Genomic DNA, 19,695 nt, shown 5'->3' on the forward strand with positions numbered 1-19,695 from the left:
ACGATAACTGTCATATTTAGAAACTTAATATTAATATCATATTAATACTATAAATGTGATAAAATCATAAATAATCAAGCAAATTCAGTGCCAAAAAAACCAAACTTTCGAGACAACAAATAAAAAGCGAGACCCTACCCTCACCCGAGAGGTTTTCAGATTCTGTTAGACACCCTAGTTTGCACAATGTGTCCATCAACAATCAAACTACACTTGCATTTTGAGTGTGATTCACTGACCAAAAAGAGAAAACTATAGATAATGAAATTTTATTGTAATAATGAATTATTTTGTCCCGTGACCAGTGTAGTGAAAATATGATATATCGCAGCAGCCCTAATCCACACAGAATCCAGAAATGACTGTGCTGTCACATAAGTTGGACTCACTCATTGAGCAGTGGTATAGATGTGCGTCTCTTGGTTTTCTGCACCATGTTGGCCTGGTTTCGCAAGGAGATGTGAATTACAGATGGCGCTAGTTTGCAAGGCTCGCCATCCACCTGCATGGGGATTGACTTAAAAGTGGTAAGGGTGACTTCACGGCACTGATTTAGCCTCTCACCGTGACCTCCGACCTGCAGCGTGGCCTATATTCACATCAAACAAAGCAGGGAATGAAAATTAACAACGCAACTTTAAAAACTCACTTCAAACTTATCCAATCAGGTGAAACATACCAGTGATGTCATCGTGAATCCAATGACCTCAATGCAGCCATCATCATGACGCTGAGGCTCGAAGTCATGATGCTCACCTGGATTGCCCCATGGCATAGTGCCCGCACAGTACCTGCAATTAACATGCACATCCAAATGTACACGTCACACAAACAAATCTAGAGCTATGTTGAGCAAAGGTGAGACATTTACATTTAGTCATTAGTAAGAAATGTTTCTTGAGCACCAAATCAGCATATTAGAATGATTTCCGAAGGATCATGTCACACTGAAGACTGAGTAATGATGCTGAGAATTCAACAAGTTGCAGAAAAAAGATTTTGTACATTACCTGGGGATATTGAGGAAGACCAGGCATTGTAGCTTTAAATCCTGGACTTTCGAGGTCAAATCTGTTCCGTCACACTATAGAGAATGAGAGAGAGAAGAAAGCAGCATAAACTGACTAAGTCAGCAGAACAAACCAACAGTCAGCAGAAAAAAAGGTTTCAACTCATATTTAGACACACTACCTCTCAATGCTCAAGAGCCCAAAAGCCCAACAGCAAGAAACGCAAACAAACAAACAAGCATGCAATTGCAAATACAGAGACTTTGAGTCAAGCCTGAAAAAAAATACTCATTTGCATTTCAAAACACCCTGGCATGCACACAGATTTCTTGCTCTGCACTAAAGAGTTGTTCTGTACATACCACTACTCTGATGTGTTTAGCCAGGTCTTTGGAGCTGCCCATCAAGAAATCAGAAAACGCTGTCTGCAGAAAATGAAACAATCTTTGCATTATTTGTCATCACCAACTCACTGTCATATTCATTAATGTTTCAGCTAAAACTAGGGTTTGCAATTATTATAGTTGTGAAGTAATGGAAGTAGCAAAGGAGCCTTTTTTCTGGATGGAGGGAGATCTGAATGCAAGCTTGGAGTTGATTAAGCGGGGGCGGGGTTTAAATGGAATAAATGATTAGAGAAGTAAAGAACACATTACTAAAAAAAAAATCTGTTGTTTCACCGGAAGAACAAGTTTGATTAAGAATTACATGGTCAAAACTAATTTTTAGAAAATTACATACAGAGGAAACGTTCACAATAAGATTGATAACATGCATTTAGAAATACGTGTTTCACTTACCCCTGCATAAAACATTTTGTTTCTGAATCGGCTGTTAAATTTCTCAGGGTTGGCCTCTGAGAAGTAAGACGACAAACCATCATTAATCTCAATGAGTACCAATCAATCTGACCTCATAGAAGAAATCCTTTATTCTCACACAACCGCTGTCTGGCTAATAAACAGTCACAGACTAGCGCCATTACACCAACCTCGAGATTCGTGGAACTCTAAAGTCACATGAGCATCAAACCCAAGGCTGAAGTAATTATTGAATACGTCAAGAGGGAGCTGTGAAGCAGAGAAACATCAATCACTCTTCAGCTGCTTACACACTGACGCAAACCTGTGCTTATGACTGCATGTAAAATAGAACTGCAGATGAAGCTCTTACCTTGTCCGTAACCTGCTCGTCTCTTTCCTCGGGGCCCGCATCTGGGTTGGGTTTCACCATAAGGTTCCATCGATCCAGCTGTACAATATTCCCATCCTCAACGTGAGACAGGATTTTACTCAGAGGTTCATCTGTGTAACCCTGCATGCATACGGTTGTACAAGAAATGCCCATTCAGCAAACAATGCTTACGAACGGATAGTGAGCAGACTATGCTACAAGAATTAAATTAAAATTTACTATGGAGGAACATGATCAAGTTGGACTGATTGTTTGGGATGATTGTGTACAAACAAAGTTTCACTCACCCCACCCCAGTTTAGCGTCCTAGCAAGGTCATTTCCTGTGCCCAGAGGAAGTACTGCCACAGCAGGAGAAGGGTTTAGCTGCAGCTGATCAAGAGCAGACAAGATCCAGCCCACCTGAGAGAGAGAGAGATGCATAAGAACTTCATTAATAGTCCCTGTCACACACACACACAAAATTGTTAAATAGATGATATATTGTTTTGTACAATCACATCAACCCAGAAAAAGAACTCCATATGAATATCTGCAGAAAGAAAATCGCAGTTCGGCAGGGTGGAGGACGGGTGGTTTAATCTCCTTATTTCAGTCGGGCTTAAGGCAATATTCCTAAACTTCTCTCTCATGGATCAAAGTCAGTATATGAAATAAAGCTGCGTTCAGATCCCACTTTAATACTCTTAATTACTCACACAAACGGATTACGGAGACGTGACAGCATGGGGTAAACCAGGACACACACATCAGCATTACATGTCAGAAAACTCCTCAAACACATGACTCATCTGAACAGTGTCAAAGTATTAGGACTCAGGAGAATCATCTCTTCCTCTGCTCACAGTCTGGAAGATAAGACTGCGATGCCACACCCTGCTGGAGGGGCTCATAATCGTAAACAAACCATTCACCAAACATCTACATAAGGGGGATCACAGACTATGTGTTTGCAGATTATTGCCACATACAGACACGCACACATTCACTCACCGTGCCATCCCCACCACAGGCCAAAATTCTCAAGTTGTGAACTTTGCGATACATCTCCAAGCTAAAAACAAAACACCAATGAACATTCAGGTAGATAATATCAATGTATGATGAACTGTGACAAAATAAATCACAATATACAGTATATTTTTTACCAATCCGTGCAGCCGTTTACCGCAAATAAAAACAAATCAAAATAAAAAGTACTGTAGTGTGACCATTACAAGTGACCATTAACTGACACCAGAGAATCACAAACAGTTTAAAATCTTGAATAGTAGGCTACTTATAATACAGTTGTAATACAAATCAGGTGTATTGGCAAAATGTTCAGACTTTCAGCTGTTTGCAATGAGCAAATCAAACAAAATGTACAAAAAAGGGTGTTCTACTAAGTACTGAAGATGCTTGGCATGAAGGGGTAGAATAATTTTGAGACTGCAGAAGTAATTAAAAAAAGTTGCATTTTCAGTTGAATTTGGGAAACCACTTGAAACATTTGTTGTGTTGAGCTATTTCAATTACTTTGATTTGCTCATTGAAAACAGCTGAGAGTCTGTACATTTTGTCAATACAGTAAACCTGATTTGCAATGGGGGGGTAATTTTGATAACAACTGTATGTCATTTTGGGAAGCCCTGCTGTGAATTATCCCATTTGCAGGTACTGACCCTTCCTGAGGACCGCCCTGACTGAGATCAAAGACCTGCCGAGGGTTCAGATACCACAGAAAGGACTGGATGATTTTAGCTCCCTGAAAGAGAGAGCAGAACGGAATAGTTCATATAGGTGATTATCATTTTTATTGTTTATTTAATTGTTGTTAATAATCTTACTATTAATTCATCATCAACATTATTTTTGATTTAGAAGGTAATTATAATACCTGGTTTCCTCCACTCTTTGGGTTAACAAACACCAGCAGTGGCTTCATGAGTTGAGAGGGAATAGGTCTCACTATGAAGGGCTTCCATCGAGCCTCCTGGAAAGAAAGAAATAAAGAGATAAAGAGATACACAGAGAGAGAGAGAGAGAGAGAGTTCTGCTTCTTTAATTGTTTTATCATCTGGCAAACAAAAATGAATACTAGTTTGTTTCTCATACCTCTGCTCCTTTCTTGCTGGATTTGCGCTTGAAAGACGCTCGTTTCTTCTTTTTGCTTGACTTTAGCGAGGACTACGATTGAAAAACAGCACAATAACACTACTAAAAAAGCACTCCACATATTCAACATATTCATTAAAAAAGCACCAGAAAACCAGTGGAGATTTCAGTATAAAAATGCTCTCTGTTTCCACAGTGTTTCTTTAAAATACATATTTAACTATTTAAAATACATACAAAAAAACAGAACATTTTATTATAATTTAGATCTGAACAGCCATTTAATGCCTTATCTGTACTATGTATTTTGTATGCTGGAGTTCCTAAACAATCCAGGGAAAACAACAACATTTCTTTAACAGGACAATGTTAAAACGATACTTTTGTGCAAGTAATACAATGCGACGTTTTTACGAAAATTTACAGAATTGCTTAGGGTTTGCACTGGGTGTTGTTTACATCTATAATTTTCCATGAAATTGAGCCATAGAGATACAGTACTGATAGCACAGCTTACAGAGCCACCAAATTAATTTATCTAAATCAGTTTGTAGAGTTTTCCATTCAGTTGGCCATGCAACAACCATAATAGAGAAGTAACAGAGTGTAGTGTATACCTGAGGTCGGCGAACCCGTATGATCCAGGTAGGAGGTACTATAACGGCGGCGTGTGCTCCTAATGAACACGGTTCTTCTATCTGCTGCAGCATAAAGCATGTCACCTTATTATGATACTGCAGACAGACAGAGAAAGAGAGGATAGTTACACACATTTACATACTCCTCAATACTAAAACACACCAATGCATTCAGCCTGAGATACTTACTGCTTGTTTGCACCAGGAGCAGCTAATGGCTACAATCTCTTTACTGTGAAAGGCAAATTTCTGCTGAAATCCCTGTAGGTGGAGATCAGACTCATTGAGATACATATCATTTCCCAAACATATTATGTCAAATAAACACTTGTATCATGATTCTTTCTACCCACCTTTCCACACTGTTTGCATTTGCCCTCTTGTCTTCTCCGATGGACCCAGTGGTGTCGCACTATTGCAGGCTGTCATAAAAACAAGACAGAAGATCTCAAATAGCTCTTATCCATAGATTTTGACAATCTGTGTTAAAAATGTAATATTAAATGTAACCAGTTTAATCTAGTAAGGTTATGCTGCAGGGCAAAGCTCAAGATAAAATCTGAAGTTAGGGATGTGGTGTGACACGTGAACAGGAAGAGACAGTAGAACAGAAATAATGGAAATAGAAGAACTGGAGATCTATTACGAAACTGAGTACACCCCTCACATTTCAGCAAACATTTTAGTACATCTTCTCAAGGGACACTACTATAGAAATGAAACTTGGATATATTTTAGAGTAGTCAATGTGCTGCTTGTATAGCAGTGTATATTTACCTCTGGAAATAACTCAACACACAGATATTATTGTTATTATTAACAGTAAATATATACTGCTCTACAAGCAGCACGTTGACTGCTCTAAAATCTATCCAAGTTTCATTTCTATAGTATTGTCTCCTGAGAAGATACAGTATACTAAAATGTTTGCTGACATGAGACGGGTGTACTCAGTTTTGTGAGATACTGTATCTAAAAACTACGCAAACTCGTATTTGAATGCTATGATGCAATGCCTATACAAATGTGGGCATATGTATAATTAAATACTTGGGGGACAAACCCTCCTGCCCTCCGCCATACACACACAATAGTAAAATTATAAAATCTAAATTCTAAAAATGCAGTTGTAAATTATCTTTCAGGGTTAAGGATTGGGATTTGGGTTATATAGTGTTAGAATTGTTTGATTTTCCAAATAAATAGATTAAGATCCACTGAAATTAAGAGAAATTCACAAACACAAAGAAATCAAAAACATAAATAAAATGAGTCAAAAACTTAAAAATTTTGCTGACAAAGAAATTAAGATATATCTGTGCAGGTATTACACAATGTTCATTTACATATACTACTGACATTGGAACAATATAGATTTGATTGAAAATTGACTATCTAACCCTTTAAGACATTTTTGTGAATTGTTTGTTGATCACACTATTTATTTGTGAATTTGTTAAACTTCTTTAAATCTATTTGTGGATCAATATCTATTTATTTAGACAAATGAAACAATTCTAACCGCATAGGGTTAAGGGTAGTTTGTATCAATTGTAATTAGCTTTATTTAAAACAACAGAAATGTACAAGCCCTCATTTAGATAAAGATGTCATCATAGTTGGGTGAGAGTGTGTTTGATACCTGTGTGATAGAGGTGTGTGCACTATATTTAGCTGCAGCAACTGTCATTTGTTCCAAAGCATGGCGACCTCTGAAAGCTCTGCGTCGCCAGGTGCGCTAACCCACCAAGCCAAGATGAGAGACAGGAAGAGAAAGGGCACACAGAGGAGCAGAAGTGCAATGGCGAGATAGGGATGAGGTGACGAGGGATGGATTACCGCAGAGAGTGGGACATAAGGAACGCGTAAAAGGAAAAGAGGGTAAAATGGGTAAAATCAAGATTTAATGATTTAAACAGCAAACAGCATCAGTCATTGTGGTGTGAAAACAGTCTGGGGTCATTTAGACAGCTGTATAGCACCAAATTTGGGAACACTTGACACCTGACATGACAGACTGACATGACACCTTCATGACCATGACATGACATATGTCTTGAATATGAAGTAGGGTTTATGCATGTTTATGAAAACTGTCATTAAGTGTCTGTCGCTCAATAATGACATTTTGAATGCAAATAAGATGTCTAAGATGTCAAAACCAACCACCAGACAGTTTAATGTAATGTTAACCAATAAAGCTAGGTGGTTTCTTAAGTTTGATAATTAATCTGCTCTGTCATGTTTATGACAGGTTGTGTTGTCTTAGTAATGTCAAGTTGTCATGACAAAGACACTGACAGGTTATGATGTTATGGTTTAGGTCAAGGTGTCATAAAGACATCTCAAACAGTGTCATATTTGGATTAAAAATGTCATAACTGAGCGAATGACACTTAATGATAGTTGTCACAAACATGCATAAAACCTCCTTCATATTCATAACATATGTCATGTCATGATTATGAAGGTGTCATGTTAGTCTTATGCACACCCCTTCAAGTAAAGTGTTACCCTAAAGGTAAGTTTATAGATAAAATAGCTCCTCATTTTTGTTTTCTTAAAGTGTAATACATAAATAATAAAAATACAATGACAAAGTATACTGACTCTCAGCACACTGCTGTTGGCTGTTTATATCAATCTATGGAGGTTTTATGACATAAGTTTGACAGAATTGGAAAACAGGCAGAATGGGAGAGATATTAAGAAAACAAAGAAAGGAAGATGAAAAGAAGAAACTCACTTCCCGGACATTCCGCGATCCTGACTCCCTGAAAGATGGTTTACATCTGAAGTTTATCTGAAAGACAAATAAAAAAAAAAAAATCAAGTTTTCAACAATACTATTAAAGGTTTAGTTCACCCAAAAATGAAAATTAAGTCATTAATTACTCACCCCCATGCTGTACCAACCCCGTAAGACCTTCGTTCATCTTCGGAACACAAATAAAGATATTTTTGATTAAATCTGAGAGCTGGATCAGTCCTCCATAGACTGCCTAAGGGACTGGCTCTTGACGGCCCATAAAGTCATTAAAGAAAATGTTTAAATATTCCATGTGCCTACAGCGGCTCAATTATAAGTTTATCAAGCGACGAGACTACTTTTTCTGCGGAAAAAACATAAATAACGACTTTATTCAACTATTCTACACGATAGGTGGCGGTAATACTCCTAAGCGGTGAGCAGCCGGTAACAAGAAGTAGTCGAAGGAGAACGTCCTCGTCTCAGTTCTCGCGCATGCGCCCATAAGGAAGTAATGGAATAGTCGAATAAAGTCGTTATTTATGTTTTTTCCGCAGAAAAAGTATTCTCGTCGCTTGATAAACTTATAATTGAGCCGCTGTAGGCACATGGAATATTTAAACTTTTTCTTTAATGACTTTATGGGCCGTCAAGAGCCAATCCCTTAAGCAGTCTATGAAGGAGTGATCCAGCTCTCAGATTTAATCAAAAATATCTTTATTTGTGTTCCGAAGATGAACGAAGGTCTTACGGGGTTGGTACAGGATGGGGGTGAGTAATTAATGACTTAATTTTCATTTTTGGGTAAACTAACCCTATAAGTTTTTACTCTAAACGAATCCTCAAAACTGTTTTATTCTACAGAAAACATGCTCAGATTTGAAGATGACCCACTGAGATCAACATTTCTATATGAAATTAATACATTTTTCAAATTATATATACATATATGAGAACAGAAAAAAACCCCAAAAGCACCACTTGCCTTACCATCTCTGAGTTTGTTAGCCTGGTTAGTGAGAAGTATGATTAAAATCACCCCCTAATCAAACATCATTTCACCACAATCAGCCCCACATACCAGACATAGACTGTTAAAGACACCAGCCAGAATCAGATCTGAGAACACACAGAATCTGTGCCTCATGGATAAAATAAAACTCCACCCAACAACCTGACATTGACTTGCCCAATCATAATGACAGTGATTAAGGTCCTAGTGAGAAAAAGAATATGTCTGGCAAGAAAACCTAATACGATTAGAAGAACCAGCTTTTGTCTTCACTTCAAACCAATCAGGTTATCAAAAAGAGACAAAAGATGGCCCCTTCACAGTCTGGATGGACTGAGCGCTTAAGTGGCTCCGGATGTTAACAGGATATTGTTATTTGGGTGTTCTAGGTTTATCAGGCCAGACAGCCACCAGTCTTTACTAAGATCAGATGTGTGAGTGATCCATTAGACCCAGTTGAGTCTGAGAAAAAGCCAGAGGGTTTCTCACTCTGAATGACGGCTCTTTGAGAGGCACTTCATCAAGCCTCTCCCCCTGAGGCGGAGCATTCCAATCCAATAACTGAAGGGAGGAACACGTATGGTCTGTGATGCAGTGTCAGATCACGTCTCTACTTTCGTGTTGCCATTAGAACCGGCACTCACCTTCTCCAACTGTTCAATGCAGATGGAGTGAACTACGATCTTGCAAGCAGCACATTTTTTCCGAGCAACAGACTTTTGCTGTGAAAAACAGGAAAGAGAGACATCATTAGATTCAGACACAAACTGAGGTGACAGGTGATCTCCACTAGATGCAAGTTTAATGGCCAAAATAATAAAATCAAACTGGTTTGATGCACATAATTCCAAAGTTAAAGGACCAAATCCTGTGCAATGTATTCTGTGAGAAAGCCACCAGGGAGCAGCATTATACAAAGAGAGAAAATTATAAATCAAGACTTTTCAAATCAAGACTAAAAACGCATCTTTTTAAAATGGCTTTTAGTACCTAGTAGTGTGATGGCACGTTTATATTGATTTTATTTTTATTTATTTTTCTTACCGTTCTCTCATTTATTATTGTATTTGTGTTTTTGGTTGTTTTAATGTGTTGTTTATTCTGTTGTAAAGCACTTGGCTGATGTAAGGAGCTATATAAATAAAGTACATTTTACACTTACATTTCTTTACATAAGAGAAAAAGAGAAACGGTGCGAATGATACATTCTCTTTTTTACCATCCATTAATTTCAATCCTCTCGCTCAACTTCTTTTTGTATCTTATTTAATCTTTTATTCTCTCTAATCTGGAATACCTCACTCAAGATGTCTTATCTCACTTCTTTCCCTCTATTTACTCTTCAGTTATATATATTATATATATTCCTTTATATATATAGAACACCCGCTCACCAGAGATTTGGCGTAACAGTGCTGTTCTCCGACGTAACAGAAGTCCCCAGAGACATTTGTCTCGAACCAGATGTGCTCTCCGTACAGAGCCGATTCCTGCTCAAACACACAGCATCAAATTAAATGTGAAACTGAAGAAACTGTAGTGCTATCTCTATTATGTGTTTATGAAGTCTAATATGTAAGTATTACTCACACTCCAGTCCACTGTGCTGCGGATTTCTCTGTCCGTTTCCCCCCTGGCCAACACTAAAGCACTGGGCTGGCTGGAGAGGTGCTGGAGACCGGACTTGGCAATGGCCTTCCTACAAACAAACAAAATAAAAAGATCCCATAAAACATCAAGCAACAATGATATACAGAAACTTGGTGTATAGCCCGGATGTAGACATACACAAAGAATGACAGTAAATGTGCCTGGAACAAACAAAACCTTCAAATAAATTGAACTGCATTGAGCTAGATGATGACATTGTCTTCTATAAAGCTGTTTTATAGCTGAAATCTAATTTGTTTCATTATTTATCAATTTTGCAACATCTAACCTGAATCAGAGACTTGAGCTGTGAATAATGACACATTTTAGAGCTAGTTTACAGCAGAATTAGAATTAGTCTCATATTTGATAAGTTTGCATCATTTATTACTGTGAAGATGCTTTCAAAAAATCTATATTGAATAAAGACCTATATAAATAACAGAGAAACTAAATATGCCTAGTTAGAAGACAGATATTTCAGTTCGAAAAAATGAACGGAGCAAGAGTAAAAAGAAGAGAAAAACAAAAGTGTCAGAATGTCAGAAAGCTAAGAACACAAGAAATTTCCATAATCACCTGACTAATGACAAATATAAAGGAATTACTGTTGGAGTGCTTGATATAAGCTAGTATTAAGATAAGTACTAAGTAACATTAGGGTTGGAATAATGTAGTGCTATTTTTGGCTTCTCTACTCATGTAATCAATTGAAAAGTGGCATATATACTCTCTAACAATCCCAACAGCAAACAAAATATTTAAGTGACAAAAGTCCAAATAGCCTTCGTTTGTAAAATTACAAACACACAAACATAAGACATACAGCTGTAGTTAGGGCTCTACATACGAGAGGAACCCGTTCCATGTGTCAATCTGTGGGTTGTAGTAAGTTCCCTGCAGTGTGTGTGAAAGACTGAGTTCTGGCCAGCAAGGGGAGCTGGTCCTGTACAGTGCAACTGAACCTCGAGCTGCAAGAGAATTTCGCCTCCCTGCCCACAATCCACCCACATCGGACAGCCTGTGTGCCTGACTGGTCCTTCGGTAACGGCCATACAGGCCAGAAGCGGCTGGGCTTCGAAAAACGGCCTCAGCAGGAAGTAGGTGTGAGGAGTTTCGCCGCAGGCAACGTGGTGCACGGATGAAGGGGCGGGGCTGAATGCTTTCTCCCGCCAACAAACCTTGAGCCAACCATGTCGGACATTTATCAGACTCCGTCTCCAAGCACATCCCTGCTTGCTCGTGCTCTTCCTGACTGCATTCGCTATCGGAGAAAGAGGAGTATTCCTCTGCACTCTTATCCTCCCTTTCATGGTCTTCACTCATCTGCACCACACTAGCCAGGAGCAGTGACGGTCCCAGGAGCTGGGCGTGAATGCTGCGGTGTTTGGCAGCCTGTCTTCGTCGGATAGCGAACCGCGGGGTCAGGCAGGCCGTCGCACCACTCGACCTCCTCCTAGTGAAGTGTCCTCTTCTGACACCTGCCTGCACATTGCTGTTTTGAAGCTGAACGCTAGACCTGCGTCTATGAGCCAGGCCAGCTGAGGGCAGGCCCACGCTGGAGCGCCGGCGCGCTTTACTCGCTGGAAGTGACACACTGGAGCGCCTGCGCACGTTTGGCTCACAGGCTTTCCGCCTGAAACGTAGGCCGAACAAAGTTTCCATTGGATGCTATACGCCACGACTGATGTCTTCCCAAGAGGACGCTGTGGGCGCAAGAGTGAGTCGGTCAGCACACACACACACACACAATACACAGGCTACAACATACATAAATAAATGTGGTGTGACTGTCTCCACGAATGCAGTGCTGTTCCTTTGACCTTCATTTTAGGTGAAACAACAATGATGGGATATCAGACCACCACTAAACACCCCAATCAGCTCCATTCAATACCAATGAACTCTATTCTCCTCACCTGCGTGACTTATTTAGCAGCTCAGACAAGACCGAAGAAAACGATCTACCATAATCTTTTACATCCAAGTATCTGAATTGTAACCAAGAAAATGAAACCTCTTTTAATCAGCAATGCTATGTAACTGACACCTGATCACTGATTCAGTAGTATAATGTAGTCATGATATACCTGACGGCACTCGGGTAACATTCCCTGGAGAAAGTGAATCTAACAGCGATATTTATAGAAGTCACCTCCACTCTCTGACCCCACAGAGTGACTTCAAAACAATGCCCTTATTGGGAATGATCACACAAAAACTGAAACATCATTGCACCCCACAGACTTTCATTGTATGAACAATGAACATATATATATATATATATATATATATATATATATATAGAAGAAGAAAGGAATACAGATTTGGAATGACATGAGTGTGAGAAAACAATGACGGAATGGAAATTTTGAGAAGTACACCATCTCTGCAAGTCTATGTAAACCTCGATTAACCACTCTAACCCATACTAACACTCGTGCCTGAATTCTGCATCACTACTCAGAAAACTCACTAAGACACAAAGACTGCAAAAGTATGTCACTTAAAGCTTACAGCCACAGAGAAATTCAGTAGGAGAACAATAATGAGAAGATGAGTGAACGTGCTTATCTATAGAATAGACCTCCATCTAAATTCAACAATGTACAGTATGATTATTTGACTTGTCAACATTACAAAACACAAACTTTTTTAAACACATGATAATAATTATGAACACATGACCATCCAATGAACCACATAAGAAAGGGATATTATAGAGAGATAATAATTAGATGTTTCTACCGTGTACTGTACAGTATCTCTTTATTTAAAAACAAAAACAGGAATCTAGCAAACAAAATGTATTATTATAATTAAATACACAGACAAATAAAGTAATATTGAGTCTAAACAACATCGGAAATGTGTGGATTCATTTCTGCAGCCTTTAAAAAAAAAGGTTGTGTGTAACTCGAGAACCACGGTTTGAGCTCACATGCCTTATCAGATTCCCACACTATTAAAGGTCACCGGTGAGTAACTGTTTGTCAAAATACACATGACTGACACATTATTCTGTAATGCAAATAAATGATGAGAAGAAAATTGTATACTGTCAATATACATTTTAGATAAACAGAAGTCCACGAATATCAATTTAAGCAAGCATTTAAAGTGACAGCCTTGTGTTTTTCTGGTGGACCACACTAATGCCAATGTGTATTTTATAATGACTTTTAGATAAAGACTTTTCTATAAAAGTATACAATAAGATACTACAAGAGATAGTCTATTATCTAATATTTTCTTTTGCATGATAACGCAGCCAAGTCTGTGACACTTATAGTCACCCCAAATCATCAAGTCCTTAAATTCTTTTGTGATTTAAAGTGTAATGTTGGCGATTTTCTACGCGCCTTGTATTGTTACAATGTCATTAGTATACTTAAATGAGCAATGTTTACTCATTCTCTGTGTTACCTGGACCAATAAATTCCCTTTTATTTGTCTTTCATCTTCTGGTGGAATTTTGACAGCTCTAGAGCTTTTGTAAAATAAACAGATTGTAATTCCGCATTTTTGTATCCCCGCCAATGGACGGTTAGATTGACAGAGGGTTATTAACAGGACAGTTATTGTAAGGGTAGGATAATAACTGGAAATTGTAACATTTTCTACTCTTTAAACAGCATTATGGTAAAAATTAAACGCTGGCAACAGCGTTTTGCTTCACAACGTAATGTGGAACTGATGAACCACAGTTTCTTTCAGTTTTACCCCTCTGTTTGGCCTTGTAGTCAAGTCATTCAGTTTGAAATGTTGACTACACACAAACAGAGGTTTTTCAAATTTTCCAATCCTTTGCAGCCTTAAAGGGTTAGTTCACCCAAAAATTACCCAGTATTTACTCACCCTCATGTTGTTCCAAACCTCTTTGTGTTTATTTGTTCTGCTGAACACAAAGGGATATATTTGGAAGAATGTTTTAATCAAACAGATCTCATTCCCCATTGACTACCATAGTAGGAAAAAGTACGTACATACTATGGTAGTCAATGGGGATTGAGATTTTTGGGTGAACTAATCCTTTAAGCAACTGCCTACAACTCCTTTACTCGAATAACACAACAACACAAGTTGACACCATTATAACGTTTTCTAAGAAGTATTTCCTACTAAAGCAAGGCAGTATTTGACTCTGGTCAAGCGTATCCATAGCAGACTGGTTGAAGCTGCCTTGCATGATAACATGCCCATTGCATTGTGGGTGTTGAAGTTATCCTCATTATTTAGCAAAAGAGAAGATAACAGCCTTTTTTCTTTGTTTTCACAAGTCACGTAGCACCAATTTCTTAAGAAATTCGCCTCTCTTCTGCAGGCATCCAAGTCTTATAGATAGCCCATTTGCCAGCAGTGACGTACCCCTTCACGTTTAATATAAATTATTTCTTAAAAAATATATGTTTTAGCTACCAAAAAATTAGATGCAAAGATGACAGTGGCAGTAAAATGTGTGTCTATGTCTTCAGTGTCACTCTTTTGTTCTCACTGCTAAAACATCAGCAGAAGTGACAATTCTAGGCAAGGCAAGTTTATTTATATAGCACATTTCATACACAGTGGCAATTCAAAGTGCTTTACATGGAAGAAATTAAAATAATCAAAAGAAGTCAGAATAATTAAAACGGTTTAGAATAAAAGAAATCATAATAATAAAATACAGTGTCGAAAATAATATATATAGTACAGTCGGACGAACAGTGGCACAGTGCTCATTCAGTAAATGCAATCAATATAAATAAAAACAGTTAAGAGTAAAAATAAAATAAAATAAAGTAATACCCCTATCTGAGATGGAAGAGATTGAGCTGGTTTATGGTGCTACTGGGCCTCCAGCCCAGGGACTTCTTATATTCTCAGCAGTAACTTACTTCTTCACTCGCCTCATCGGAGTGAAGACTCTCCCGCTCTCCATCAAAATCTCTTCCAGTATACCCCTATCTGAGGTGGAAGAGATTGAGTTGGTTTACGGTGCAACTGGACCTCTAGCCCAGGGACGTAGAGTGTCGTACGTACTCTGCTGGGGTGGTGCTACACCAGTAATGCCCAGTTAGAATATTCTAGAATATCCCACTGTGTGAACCGTAGTCTGAGAGGAAATTAAGGTCAGTAATCAGTATACAAAAGCTGACCGACAGTCAGGAAATTCTGGCTTTGTGTGGTCTTTACTTTAAAGGGTTAGTTCACCAAAAAATGAAAATTAAGTCATTAATTACTCACCCCCATGCTGTACCAACCCCGTAAGACCTTCGTTCGTCTTCGGAACACAAATGAAGATATTTTTGATTAAATTTGAGAGCTGTATAACTACCACATTGGCTCCTAAGGGACTGCCTCTTGACGGCCCAAAAAGTCAATGAAGAAAATGTTTAAATATCCCAAGTGACTACCGTGGCTCAACTATATGTTTATCAAGCGACGCGAATACTTTTTGTGCGAAAAAACAAACAAAAATAACGAGTTTATTCGACTATTTCTTTTCTTCCTTGTAGGCCAGAACGAGACTTCCTTATAGATTTCCACGACGCATGCGCGAGAATTGCGATCTGAAGTGGTGTAAGCTGGTGTGAGCAGATCGCAAATCTCGCGCATGCGTCGTGGAAATCTAAGGAAGTCTCGTTCTGGCCTACAAGGAAGAAAAGAAATAGTCGAATAAACTCGTTATTTTTGTTTGTTTTTTCGCACAAAAAGTATTCGCGTCGCTTGACTAACATATAGTTGAGCCACGGTAGTCACTTGGGATATTTAAACATTTTCTTCATTGACTTTCTGGGCCGTCAAGAGGCAGTCCCTTAGGAGCCTATGTGGTAGTAAGACAGCTCTCAAATTTAATCAAAAATATCTTCATTTGTGTTCCGAAGACGAACGAAGGTCTTACGGGGTTGGTACAGTATGGGGGTGAGTAATTAATTACTTAATTTTCATTTTTGGGTGAACTAACCCTTTAAGTAGGGGAGCCAGGCCGAACTGCAGACTCCACTCTCGATCCACTGATTTCAAATTGTGCCCCACTGCAATAGTCCACTTATACGGTGATTGTTTATTATTAAATCAAATCCAACAACATGCACACTGGAACATATTTCCAAAGTAGAGACTTAGCAAAGAGGATGGGCTGTAAAAGTAAAATAACCAAACAAATGTTACATTTACATTTATTCATTTTAGCTGACGCTTTTATCCAAAGCGACTTACAATTGCTATATATGTCAGAGGTTACACGCCTCTGGAGCAACTAGGGGTTAAGTGTCTTGCTCAGGGACACATTGGTGTCTCACAGTGGATTCGAACCCGGGTTTCTCACACCAAAGGCATGTGCCTTAACCACTGCGCCAACACCACCCCTACTGCACCATCATCAAGTTAGTTCAGATCTAAGTTACTGTGTCCTTTGGTCTTTAGGCCCATGTGAAAAAACACTTTTTCTGTGTCAGGATGTGGCAAGAATCTGCATAAGATTTTAGTTACCCTTCCCACTGTCATTTTTTTTGATACAAATGTTTTTTTCTCTGTGAATGCTAATGAAACGTTAGCATTTAACATATCCACACTAATTCCATCTTCTTTTCCTTAAGTGTTTTCTATAGGCTACCGCTACATGCTATTCCATTTCATTTTTATATCCACATCCATCCACCTTTATTTCTTATAAGAAAACACTATCATATTTCATAATATATTATGACGGTTTATGTTTATGCAAACTACTAGCCTGTCCCAAATATCCCAAACATGTATTGCTGGTCTTTTATAATTTCATCATCTGTCATACTGCGAAATAGAGAGATGGAAGGACAGAGAGAAAGTGTTTGTGTCTGTTGAGAAGGGCCTACAGTAACTATAATAAGGAATAAGACACGAAACAACACACACTCAGCTTTGTTATAGCGCTCAGAGGTCTGTGGGCTGAAGTCAGCAGAGAAAGAGAGGGTGAAAGAGACTGGCAATTAGGTTTGGATGACTCATGTAAGGTGAGACTGTTAGACCGACTTGTAACTGGAAACTTGACTCATTAAATTAAAGATCATGAGATGAATTCAAATAACAAAAACTAAGTGGAGAAAGAACAAAATGGTCCTTAACCCTCTGGGGTCTAAGGTGTTTTGGGGGTCCTTAAAATGTTTCGACATGCACATTTGTGTTTTTTTTTTTCAGTTGCTTATAAATATAATGGCACAGGTGAAATTACACTCTTGAGCACAAACAGGGCTACCATTATGTGTGAGCAACATGTGCATGCATACATGTTTGTATTTTTGAGAGAATATTGTTTATGCATGGATATTGAAAAAAAAACAACTAAAAAATAAAGTTTCTGAAATAAGTCCACAAAACACATACTAAATATGTGTCCACAAGACTTTTGAATAATGGATGTTGTCGTGAGATTTTTCTTCAAAATGATCTGAAAATCATCGTTTTAAAATCAATTGTTTTAAATTGTGAAAATCATTTTTTGTTTGGAAAACCAATATGCGTGGAGGTGTGAAAGGCCCAACCTCCTCATTAATAATTAAGTAGTTCTCACCAGAGAAGACAAAGACCATTGTTTAATTAAGGTATGTCACACAAGAAAGAATGCAAGGGCAATATATATATATATATATATATATATATATACACACACACACACACACACACATATATAGATAGATAAAACAAATTATACAGTATATAAATCTATATACAGTATATACATGAAAATATTTCTTAAGTATATACAAGCATGTGTGTGTATTTATATATATATTAAATAATTACACAGAGCACCCACATATATTATGTAAACACAAACTTTTATCGGGGTATATGACTTATGTAAATTCACACACACACACACACACACACACACACACACTCTTCTCTCTCTCTCTCTAATTACCACCTTGGATCTTTTTCAATAATTCAATGGCTCATCGTATATTATTTCTAACATATTTACAGCTAAGTGTTAATACCTCAAGCTTTTATTTTTATTATTTAAAATTGCAAGGGAGTATTTCTGTGTTTCATTGACAACAGATTTACAAATACTTATCATTCCAAATTTGGTAAAAAAAAAAAAGATGTGGCTCAAAAGTCATAGAAAATGCAGGATTCAAAATCGCACACACTACGTGAAAGGTTTGCATCCCATTTGTGGGAATGAATACACCCCTGTGCAGCTGAGGTTGAAGTCTCAGTGTAAATGCTTTAATTTGTTAATATGCACACAGATATATCACATGTCCGGTGTTAGTGTGAAGCAGCATTTACTGTAAACTGAAAAGCTGAAAACACTGTATCATGAGTTGCATGTGCGTAAAAGAACACAGAGCAGTGGTTAATTTGAAACATGCAGAAACTTCCAGTGCAAAAGAAAGTCCAGCTATTAGTGCAGACATACATAGGAATTGGGCAATCAAATGGAATAAAAAAATAATAATTATAATATTTAAAAAAAAGACAAAAAATTAAAATACAGTACATATTTATGAAAATAAACATTAAGTGTACAGTTTGAGAATAATTTATAGATGTACGATTCTGAGTTGTCAGTTATGTACAAATGTACAGTTAGAATACTTAAATAGCATTTTGTGCACTTTGATAATAGCACTAAACCATTTCTCGATTTCAGTTTCATCCTGATTATTTGTGCAATACTAAAACACACCATGAGACCACAAACAGGTTTTATAAAAATGCTTCTCAGTAAGTAAATGTCTATTTACTGTGAATACAGACTTTTTTGTGCTAACACCTTTTGTGTGAACAAAACATGTACAGTAGTGTGAACATCAAAATAGAATTACATTCTTGCACAATTCAAATGTTTAAATATTTGATGCTACCAGTAACCAGTTCACACAAAATGCATCTAGTTTGCAAAACTGCAAAAAGAAAAAAAAAATTTCAGGGCAAAGTGTTCGTCGGGCAAAATATACAAAACATTATTTATCTCTTGTGACTCATCATAGATTTCAAATATTCTCTTGTGTTATATTCCAAACGTTTTCTTAATTATTTCCCTTATTATACAAATAAATGCATAGCATCATTGTCTCCCATCATGTACAGACATACAGTATATCCCCTAGCTATAGCAATGGCATGTCTACTGTATAGGCTATGGCATTGCTGAAACAAATTGTGACAAACTGAAAGGCTCTATTGTACTCTTCTCTGCACATTGTGCACAGTTAACATTATAAATGAGACACTGCATTCCTGCACATCTCAAATTAATCTCTCTTCAGGTATTTTAGGCTGTTTGTTCCACAAACAGAACACAAGATTACACTCATGTCTTAAGAGGCAGGACTGTGTGTGTGTGTTTGTGTGTTCCAGTAGAGCTAAT

The 19,695-nt window shown here is 37.7% G+C and overlaps 1 protein-coding gene across 17 annotated transcripts in view; it reads right to left on the minus strand.

Moving 5' to 3' along the window:
• Window positions 1-19,695, minus strand: part of dgkza (diacylglycerol kinase, zeta a) — a 117,889-nt gene that overhangs the window by 48,058 nt on the left and 50,136 nt on the right. For 6 of the 17 annotated variants that reach the window (XM_089129453.1, XM_089129452.1, XM_089129451.1 and 3 more), the window contains exons 2-22: window positions 11,200-12,055; window positions 10,290-10,398; window positions 10,094-10,189; window positions 9,344-9,421; window positions 9,189-9,260; window positions 7,685-7,741; window positions 5,292-5,360; window positions 5,128-5,199; window positions 4,918-5,034; window positions 4,301-4,372; window positions 4,083-4,178; window positions 3,868-3,950; window positions 3,197-3,257; window positions 2,492-2,605; window positions 2,184-2,324; window positions 2,002-2,080; window positions 1,811-1,866; window positions 1,373-1,435; window positions 1,011-1,084; window positions 680-791; window positions 390-589 (exon numbers count right to left, since the gene is read on the minus strand). In XM_089129453.1, the coding sequence (XP_088985579.1) occupies window positions 390-589; window positions 680-791; window positions 1,011-1,084; window positions 1,373-1,435; window positions 1,811-1,866; window positions 2,002-2,080; window positions 2,184-2,324; window positions 2,492-2,605; window positions 3,197-3,257; window positions 3,868-3,950; window positions 4,083-4,178; window positions 4,301-4,372; window positions 4,918-5,034; window positions 5,128-5,199; window positions 5,292-5,360; window positions 7,685-7,741; window positions 9,189-9,260; window positions 9,344-9,421; window positions 10,094-10,189; window positions 10,290-10,398; window positions 11,200-12,014 (2,636 nt within the window). In that variant the 5' untranslated portion in view covers window positions 12,015-12,055. The remainder of the gene's footprint in view (window positions 1-389; window positions 590-679; window positions 792-1,010; window positions 1,085-1,372; window positions 1,436-1,810; window positions 1,867-2,001; window positions 2,081-2,183; window positions 2,325-2,491; window positions 2,606-3,196; window positions 3,258-3,867; window positions 3,951-4,082; window positions 4,179-4,300; window positions 4,373-4,917; window positions 5,035-5,127; window positions 5,200-5,291; window positions 5,361-7,684; window positions 7,742-9,188; window positions 9,261-9,343; window positions 9,422-10,093; window positions 10,190-10,289; window positions 10,399-11,199; window positions 12,056-19,695) is intronic. The other 11 variants (XM_089129455.1, XM_039688020.2, XM_089129454.1 and 8 more) reach the window with 3 other exon arrangements.

This window comes from Pimephales promelas, chromosome 1, assembly GCF_988280905.1.
Source record: "Pimephales promelas chromosome 1, fPimPro1.hap1.1, whole genome shotgun sequence".
Classification (NCBI taxonomy): Eukaryota; Metazoa; Chordata; class Actinopteri; order Cypriniformes; family Leuciscidae; genus Pimephales; species Pimephales promelas.